Below are 10,163 nucleotides of genomic sequence, written 5' to 3'. Positions count from 1 at the left end.
AGCTTGCCGATAGGGGTATCAGGATCTCAGGTCCGAGTTCTTGGGAGATCAGGTCCAGACAGAAACAATTTGGCGCTAGAAGGAGGGGATATTGATCACTTCTATCGCCTAAGAACCTCACACAAAAGATATATATATATATAACAACAACAATTATGGCCGGAAATAATGAAACACCAGTGACAAGAAAAGTAGTAAATCAATCAGTAGAGCAGCCTCAGGTAGAGATAGTGGATGAAACTTATACCTTGGAGGATAACCAGTTTCGCATGCCGATAACCTCCCCTGCAGGTGGAGGGGAGGCAGAGGATCCCATGGCGGCATTCACACCAGATGAATTGGAGACAGCAACAAGGGTGATGAGTGCAATGAGTAAGAAGAGAAAGGAGGCTGAGACGGCAGAGGCTGAAAGGGGGGCCGCTCAGGCTGATAGAGGAACACCGCACCGCAATCAGGAAGAGCAACATAATCAGTTGATGAACTCGCCTAGGAGACCCCGACATGAGTCGCCGGTAAGAACGCATACAATGTCACGACGGGTTGAGCAATCCTCAAGTCACACCGTAAGCACGAGAACCCAGCAGCAGAGAAGTTCGCAGGTAGATGGGCAGGCAGTGCGAACGGTGGTGCAGTTAAGGGCATCTCCTTTTGCCCAGCATATTTTGGACCAGCCGATGGAAAAGGTGAAAATGCCGACTTGTAGGTATGATGGAAGAGGGGATCCAGTGCGGTTTATAACGTCCTATGAGGGACACATGATGTTGTATACCAACTCAGATGCAGTCTGGTGTAAGGTCTTTCCGACTACTTTGATTGGGGCTGCGGCCGATTGGTTTAACAACCTTGAAGTGGGATCGATAGATAGTTTTGAAAAATTGACCGAAATGTTTGTAGGTCAATATATCAGCAATAGTGTGCGGCAGAGAACCTCTGGAGAATTGATGGCCGTAGAGCAAAAGCCGGATGAATCCCTGAGGGATTACATTAGGCGATTTAATAATGAGGCAAACACAATCCCAAAACTGCAACAAGAAATAGCTGTGATGGCTTTGATGAATGGCTTGGTTGATTCTGATTTCAAGCGTTATCTTACAAGGAAAAATCTGCCGACATTAGCAGCAGCGTTTAGCAAAGCCCATGATTACATTAAGAGTGAGGAATTGATGAAGACAAGTAGTAGACATGTCGTTGTCGGAAGAGGGCAAAATCAGCATGAAGGGACATCGTCCGGAAGTAGTAGGCCGAGAACTCCTGCCCCAGGAAGGGGAGGGGGAAGCCGGCAAGATCCAAGGGCGTCAAGGCCGCCAATGAGATACAGCACTTACACTCCCTTGAATACACCAAGGGCAGCAATCTACTCAGTGAATCAGAATAGAGAAGATTGGTCAAGGCCAATTCCCATGAAGGCAAGGCCAAGAGATGTGAAAAAGTATTGTATGTTTCACAGGGATGTGGGGCATTACACAGAGGAATGTACGCAGTTGAAGGATAACATTGAGGAGTTGATCAGAAAAGGGCATTTGACACAATACCGGTTGAGCACGGGCAGGAATCAACAAACGGCACAAACAGTTGAGAGGCAACGGATAGAGGCAAGGCCTGAAAGGGTGCAAGGGGGAATAGTCCGACAAGGAGATGTAGGAATACCGCCGTTATCCGCTGGAAGGGTAGATGTGATAACGGGGGGGCCGGTTCATGGAGGAACGATTAGTGGAGCAAAGAAGCATTTGGCTGAACACCGTCATCTAGTTTGTGCCCTGGATGTGGACAATCGTCCTCGGCCAACTGCGATACCTGAGGTGGTGTTCACAGAAAGATGCAAGGGGTGTAGTGTTCCCGCATGATGACCCGTTAGTCTTAATAACTAAAATAAACGGGGCTGATATCAAAAGAGTGCTGGTTGATGGAGGTAGTTCAACAAATGTGTTGTTTGTGCAAGCTTTTAATGAGATGAATATAGGGAGACAGTACCTGAAGCCGGTATCGTATCCTGTAATTGGGTTCAATGGGTCAACTGTAAGGCCAGAAGGAAGCATAGTATTACCAGTTAAGCTGGGTGATGGGCCACAGGCAAGAGATGTGATGGCAGAGTTTCTGGTAGTGGATGTTAAGTCAGCCTACAATGCAATTATCGGCAGACCGATAATACATGATATGCAGGCCGTTGTATCAACTTACCATTTGGCAATAGCTTATGTGTCAAATTTGGGAGCTGTAGAAAAGGTGTATGGAGGTCAGGTGATGTCAAAAGCTTATTATGTGACTGCTTTAAAGAATCTAGTTGGCAGTGCTCCGGTACCGTGCAATCCGATAAGAGAAGGTGAACCAACAGTCCAAGACTTAACTATGAAAAACTTTGACGCGAGGCCAGAGGAAACTCCAAGGCCGTTACCAGGGGGAGAAACTGTTCAGGTTGAGTTGCAACTAGGTGATCCGAGTAGAACAGTGAAGGTTGGGGCTGATATGGATATAGACACAAGATGCCATCTGATAAGTCTATTGCGTGAAAATGCAGATGTCTTTGCGTTTTCAGCAAGTGAGATGCCGGGGATACATCCAGAGGTGATGGAGCATAAGTTGAATGTTGATAGAAAGTTCAGACCAATAAGGCAAAAGAAGCGCAATTTCTCAACTGAAAAAATAGAAGCAATTCAGGCTGAGGTGAATAAGCTCTTAGCAGCAGGGTTCATTGAGCCTTGCACGTATCCAGAATGGTTGGCAAATGTAGTAATGGTGAGAAAGACGACAGGGAAGTGGCGAATGTGTGTGGATTTTACAGATTTGAATAAGGCTTGCCCTAAGGATTGCTACCCATTACCTCGAATAGATAGGCTAGTAGACTCAACCTCTGGTCATGCTATGCTTAGTTTCTTGGATGCATTTTCTTGTGATCACCAGGTCAGCTTGCATAAGGCTGATAGGAACAAAACAACTTTTATAACAGATGGCGGCGTGTACTGTTATAAGGCAATGTCGTTTGGGCTGAAAAATGCAGGAGCGACATATCAAAAGTTGGTGGACAAGATATTTGAGAAGCAGCTAAGGCGGCCGAAGTATTAACCATGATGAGAAGCAGCAGAAGCCGATATATTTTGTTAGTCATGTATTGAATGCGGCAGAGCGCAGATATCCAGTGATAGAGAAGATGGCGTTAGCAGTAGTAGTGGCGGCTAGAAAGTTGAGGCCTTATTTTGATGCACATCCGATAGAAGTATTAACCAATCATCCTTTGGAAAAATCATTGCACAAAATGGATACATCTGGCAGATTGCTGACATGGGCAGTAGAGTTATCGGAGTATGAAATAAGCTACAGGCCAAGAACGTCAATCAAGGCTCAGGCAATGTCGGATTTCATTGTTGAGACCACATATACCGATGAAGAGGAAGAATTGGGAACATGGCAGGTATCAGTTGATGGTTCAGCTACAGCAACGGGGGCAGGGGCTGGAATTGTGATAACGGCACCAGATGGGAAAATGTTTGAATATGCCATGAAATTTAAGTTCAAGGCAACAAATAATGAGGCCGAGTACGAAGCTGCAATAGCTGGAATGCAGTTGTCGATAGCAGTAGAAGCAAAACGGTTGGTTTTAACAACTGATTCCCAGCTGGTATCAAGTCAGTATAGTGGAGAGTATGAAACTCGAGAGCCAGCTATGGTAAAGTATTTGGAGAAGATGAAACGGTTAGCAGCGCAGCTACAATATTTTGAGATAAAATTGGTTCCGAGGCTGAAAAATGCTCAAGCAGATGCGTTAGCAAGGTTGGCAAGTTCGAGTTTTAATGACTTGGAAAGGACGGTCATGGTGGAGGTTTTAAAGCAGAGAAGCATAGATGAGATGTCAGCAGAGGTGTTGTGTACTGATATCGGGAACCAGTGGTATCATAAAATATTGGCATACCTCCTTCATGGGGCAGTGCCGACGGATAAGGGGGAGTTGAAAAAATTAAGAAAAGACAGTGTATGGTTTGTCATGTACCAAGGTCAGTTATACAAAAGGGGGTTTTTACTGCCATTACAGAGGTGTATAACGGATTTTGAGTCAGCAAGGTTGATGGAAGAGTTACATGAAGGTAGCTGTGGTAATCATCTCGGAGCAAGAGCCTTATCCAGAGAAGCAATGAGAAGGGGGTATTATTGGCCGACGATGAATGCAGATGCAATGGCTTATATTAAAAGATGTGAGAAATGCCAAAAATTTGCCCCAGTTATTAACTTGCCTCCCAATGATCTGACTCCGATATTAAATCCAATCCCTTTTGCACAATGGGGGATGGATATAGTTGGCCCGTTCCCATCGGCCACGGGTGGAAGGAAATTTTTAATAGTGGGAATAGATTATTTCACAAAATGGATTGAGGCAGAACCAGTAGCGAAGATAACGGCATCAGAAGTGAAGAAGTTTATATGGAAGGGTATCTTCACAAGATTTGGGTTGCCAATGGCAATGGTTTTTGATCATGGAACCCAATTTGATTGTAAGCCAGTCAAAGATCTCTTAACGATGTACAAAGTGAAATTTGCTTATGCAGCGGTATGCCATCCACAGTCTAACGGCCAGGCAGAAGCAGCAAATAAGCAAATTATAGCAGCAATAAAAAAAGAAAATTGAAGATGCAAAGGGTTTGTGGGCAGATTTGATACCGGAGATATTGTGGGCAAACAGGACTACAATCAGAGAAGCTACGGGCGAGTCACCTTACACTTTAGTATTCGGTACAGAAGCAGTTATACCAGCAGAGGTTGGGTTGCCGACATTTAGAGTTCAGCATTATTGTGAAGATCAAAATGATTTACTCTTACGGGAGCAGTTAGACTTTCTGCCAGAGCTCAGAGAAAAAGCAGCAGTTAAGTCAGCTGCATATAAAGAAAGAATGTCGAGAGCTTACAACAGAAGGGTATCTCATCGGCCGTTAAGTGTAGGGGATCTGGTACTGCGAAGAACAGCAGCGACGGGTTAGGGAAATGAAGACCGAAAGCTAAAAGCAAGCTGGGAAGGACCTTATCGGATTAGAGATGTCGTCATCCATGGATCGTTTTATCTGGAAACTTTGGATGGGGCACCCCTAAAGAATGTATGGAACTCGGCTGTGCTGAAGAAATACTATGTATAAGGTGTATAAAATTTTTGTGTGAAGCTGATATCAATAAAGGGTATCAGTGATTGTAGACACCCATTTGTGTCTCCCCAAAACCAAACCCAGTGATGAATGCCTTTCACGTCGAACCATTATCGGATTAGGTGAAAGTGGTTGAAAGTCAAGTGTTGCGGTTTAGTTTTATTAAAATTCTCTTCTCTCTGTTTTTGAAAATGACTCTATTTATTTGAAAATGACCAAACCAGTTTAGTTTGGTCCATAATTAAGGTCCAATAATAGTGTTGATGGATGGAGCTCGAAAAGACCTTTCCAACGATATATTATAAGCCCAATTCCGATGAATAATGAGGAAGTTATGGCCAAAATACTAAACTGGGCCTGGTTAATTATTTAAATACGGCCCAATGATCTAGAGGAGGGCCCAATGTTAATTATTATTCCTAAAATTATTAGGATTAATTATAATTTCCTAGAAGTTTCTAGAAAGTTCTTTTTAATTCTAATATTATTAGATTTAATAATTAATTATTTTAAAATAGACTTTTATTTGGAGTAAAATATCGTTTTATTATCTTAAAAATACATATTTTATCTTCTGTACGGATTCCGTAGATCAAGTTGATTAAAGATCGGATTCCGCGTGAAGAAAACGCGCTAATACAGGTTGTCGCCAAACGACAAGTCTGTCGCCACGCGACAGACCCTGTCGCCTCGCGACAGACATTGTCGCGTCGCGACAGAGTCGATTCCTGGCGACAGCGTGTAGTTTTATTCCTTATCAAATTCTATGTTTTTCCGGACTATTTTCCTAATAAATAGGGTCCGAATCTCTGTTTTCAAAATCATTGACAATCATCAATTCTCTCATCAACTCTCATCCTTAGTTCTCTCTATTCTCTCTCTAAGCAATATATGCTTTCTTTCTCCCTCTCTTTCTAAACTACCTTTTTACATACAATATTCCGCATTCACAAGATCTTGAATCACTTAGCCAAGTTCGAAGTTGCCTTCGCCCTAGACGTGCAAGGGTTGATATTTTCTGAGGGTTTGGTCCAAAACTAGTCTAAACTTTATTTAATTTGATTTCAATTTAATTATTTAATTGTTCTTTATTATTTTCATTGAAGTTTACTAACTTGTGTATTTTGTTATTAGAAAGAGGTACGAGGCTTCAAAGTATGTAATCTTATTACTCTCTTTCAACGTAGAAAGCATGTTTATTATTGTTTAATATTCCTAGTATCATGTTAGGATGTTACTTTATGCTTTCTAGTATCATGTTAGGATGTTATCTTATGCTGTCTAATATCATGTTATCATGTTAGTACCATGTTAGGTTTGAAGCTTTGATCTTTATTGTTTAGTGACATGCTAGGATTTGTTATTAATCTTGTTAGTATCATGCCTAGGATCTTGCTATTATTATCAAGCTTTATTATGCCTTATTATGTTATTATCATCGTTATTATTATTTATTGATTATTATTATTGTTGCTTGATATTTATTTTATATTATATTGTTATTGCTTGATCACACCTTTTATGATTGTTAAAGGGAATTTGTACTTGAAATCACGCTTAATAAGATAATTATTAATTTGGTTTAGGCTAATGTGATTTTAACTCAAGTGATCACCAATAATAGTTTTATTTGTGCATTAATATTCAACCAACATAGATTAAACAGGGTAGGTTCAATATGATGTTTGTATGTTATTCGAAAAGCGCACATGAATACGAGCAGAACAAAGTAGAGGCCTATTTTATAGGGCGGGTCCTTTCTTTTGTAGATTGGATTCGTACCCTCATCCCCGGACCCTGTTTGGTTCAAGACCTTATGGAGTTGATGGTCCTTTTGGATTGTCTTTTGGGTTTACAAGTTCCTAAAACTTGTTGGCGACTCTTTTTGCTCTTTTTCTTTCCCTTTGGAACGCCACCGTACTTTAGTGTATGATCACAGTGGGGTTCAAGTTTGGGGTTATCGTAATGCTTGAAATATTCCCTACAGTGATGAATGAAGAAATATTCAGACAACGTGTGTTGGGAATAGGCATCCTCCATTTAACATAACAACGTTAAATGGGACGGATAGCTCAAAACCGCTTCCGTGAAGTTAATGAATCTACAACCTGATCAGTTGTATACATTAACTCGCGAGGTTGCTGGTTCAAAATATAATACCGGCCAAATCAATTCGAGTATACGCCGACATGAGGCGTAGCTCAGAAAGTGATCGCCGAGAGGGTACCCAACTGGCTGAAATAGCAAAGCAGTGGGTGACCGACGTTATAATCTGGACCAGCAACACAAATTACTGCTTAGTGTATATAATTCCGATAAGAATTATGTACACTATGGGGAGTAAAGAGTGAGATAGATGTCGTACATTGATAATTTTTAAAGTGACAAGTAGTTGTTACGTTTGGATATGGTTATGGTTTGATAATTGTTAAGAGTTGTCAGATATCAAGTATGTCCTTGTTTTTTGCAAACGATAACACTGTTTAAATAGGCAAATTTGCAACATAAACTATCGTATCCCTAACTGATATGGTAAAAGATGTTTGGATTCACAAGCAACTGATAAGCAACAAAGTGTAATGAAAATAAGTTGAGAAGTTTACATAAACAATGAAATTAAAGTTAACAATCGACAGGCATCACCACAAAAAAGGGGTATATGCCGATAAAACAGCAATGTCAAAATAAATATTCAGATGGACAAAAGGTAATGAAAACAGAATTACAACTGGTAAGGCCCAATAATACAAGACCCACAAGAAGATGTCGGTGATGACTGCCCGCCCCTTCAAGCTTGTGCATTCTTAGGCACTGGGGAGTTCAAAATTTTCGGATCATTGGGGCCGTCATCAGCGCTTGGCACCAGGTTGTACAAGTCCTCCTCAGAGAATTGTTGAGTCTCAAAGCCGGAAGGAATCTTGTACGCTTCCTCATTGAAAGCTTTTTCAACTTTGGCCCAATCTTCCTTCTTCCAACCGGCAGCATGGGCAATACATCTCTGAGCAGCAGTCCAACCTCCATCGAAACAATCTTGGAGCTTGGAACAGAACTCATCAGAGGCCAGATAGCGGCCAACAGCTCTTTGCCGAATGCCAGGCTTATCAGCTTCCATTTTTTGAACCTTCTCTTCAAGGCTCTTAATTTTAGCTCTGGCATCACTGAGATCTTTTTCGACTAAAGGAAGGCGCTCAATGGCCTTATCCTTTTCGGTAATCTGAGTCTTCAGACTCTGCACTTCCAACTCCAGACCAGCGACCATCTCAGCCTTAACCTTCAGCTTCGACATCTCCTTGTCGTCTCTCTCTTTTATTTTCTTTAAATCATCTAAAGCCCTCTCAGCGTTGTCGATGATTTCCTGCATAGCACTTTGGCTGGAGGAGGCTTGATGATGCTTCTCTTGGTAATAACGGTACATCTCAACAAGCTCTGTACCAGATATGACGGCCTGAACACAAAAAAAAAAAATGTTTAAAGTTAAGAATAAATAAAGAGAATAAGAAGTACATAGTAAAGATGCGTATAAAGCATAAGGATAGGTAAAAGAAAAGTGGGGTAAACGAGGCCAATAACAAAAGTAAGGGTACCTTCATCATGTTGTGCATATGAGTAGCAGCGAGGGGGCCGATTTGACCAGCAGGTCTGTCCATCGGTAGAGTAAGATTGCTCAAAAGCCGATAACCAAGATTCCCACCTTGCATTGGGTCATCGGTGATCATGGATTCATTCCGACCGACATCCATATTTGGTTGCTAACGGTCTCCGGAATGACCAGCAGGGACAGCGAAGCCTTTCAAAACTTCGTCTGGAAACCTTCCAGAGACTCGTTCAATCCATTGATTGGACCGATAAGTCAGGGCCGGAATACTTGAATCTGAGCCAACCGTAGTGGGAGCGATTGTAGTGGTTGGCTGAAGCTGACGAGGGGACTCAGCAGCAGTGAGATCCTCGATCTCAATCCCCTGAATAACCTTCTTTACAATGGCCTCAGGGCTTTTAGTTTTTGTGGTGGGCGGAGTCTTCTCGGTCTCCGAATTGTCCTTCTTTTTCCCACCGCGCCCTTCAGGCTGTCTGGGGCTGGAGATCACGACACCTCCACCTCGCCGATTGGCAAGTGATGTCGTCTTTCTCTTTTTGGCATTATCATCAGCCATGATTTCAGCTCTTCTTTTGGCGCTGATAGCTAGAGCGAGGCCACAAACGGTAGCAAGGGTGTCGTAAGGGCCAGAAGCCTTAGGGCAACGCCTAATAACTCTTTTCCCGTCAGCTGATAGGCCAAGTTGCCTGTTGTCTAACTTATCAATACCTGAGAACAAAGAATAAAAATTCAATCAGCCAAGGACAAACAATTTTATAAAAGAAACAAAAGTAAGAGGTTGATAAAACGAACAGTACCATAATGGTCAGTCCAACAGAGACCGACACGAGATAACGGCGCGTTGCCCAGAATGTAACTCACATTCGGCACCCACACCTTAGGGACTAAACGGACCTTGCCGTCACCTTCGTCAAATTCTGAGATGTCAAAATGATTGACAGCTCTCTCTTCGTGTTTACCGAGATCTCTCTCGGGAATTGAGTCGAAACGAGGGTGATGCCTGAAGAAGGTTCTTCTCAAAGGAAAGTCCTCTGGAACCGACATGAAGAAGAACCTGACTTGCCAACCCTTGCAGCTTGATAGCTTAGGGTGGACGGTATATTTGTAGGGTTGGGTATATAAAGACCACCACCCATCTGACTGACCATCCCTCTTCAGAGTAATCAATCGTCTAAAAACATTAAGGGTTAGGGGATAGTTCCGATACAGCATAACCCAAATGGTGGCAATAACAGCCCGAATGGTGGGAGGGGTCACCTGAACTAAACAGACGTTCCAGGCCTTCAAGATTTTTGCAACAAAGGGATGTAAAGGAAAACGGAGGCCAAAGTCAAAATGCTTCATATAAACGGCCACGGAGCCTGCCGGGCAATCTAATACTGAGGCTCCAGAAGGGGGAACTGACAGTTCATACCCGTCAGGTAAGTTGAAAAACTTCTTAGCAC

At 42.4% G+C, this 10,163-nt stretch overlaps 2 protein-coding genes across 2 annotated transcripts; both read left to right on the top strand.

The window, feature by feature from the left end:
- Window positions 1–1,950: 1,950 nt before the first annotated feature.
- LOC145596032 (uncharacterized) lies at window positions 1,951–3,060 on the top strand. Its single transcript, XM_081652467.1, has 2 exons — window positions 1,951–2,733; window positions 2,899–3,060. Exons 1-2 carry the CDS (start codon window positions 1,951–1,953, stop codon window positions 3,058–3,060), a joined length of 945 nt encoding a protein of 314 aa, XP_081508593.1.
- Window positions 3,061–3,145: 85 nt separating this feature from the next.
- LOC145596031 (uncharacterized) lies at window positions 3,146–4,964 on the top strand. The gene is made up of 2 exons (XM_081652466.1): window positions 3,146–4,418; window positions 4,639–4,964. The coding sequence occupies exons 1-2, from the start codon at window positions 3,146–3,148 to the stop codon at window positions 4,962–4,964; spliced, it is 1,599 nt and encodes a 532-aa protein (XP_081508592.1).
- Window positions 4,965–10,163: the final 5,199 nt, after the last annotated feature.

Source organism: Chenopodium album, chromosome 19, assembly GCF_948465745.1.
Source record: "Chenopodium album chromosome 19, dcCheAlbu1.1, whole genome shotgun sequence".
NCBI classification, from domain to species: Eukaryota; Viridiplantae; Streptophyta; class Magnoliopsida; order Caryophyllales; family Amaranthaceae; genus Chenopodium; species Chenopodium album.
Note: the sequence above shows the minus strand (reverse complement) of the source record. Positions and strands in the feature narration are given on the sequence as shown.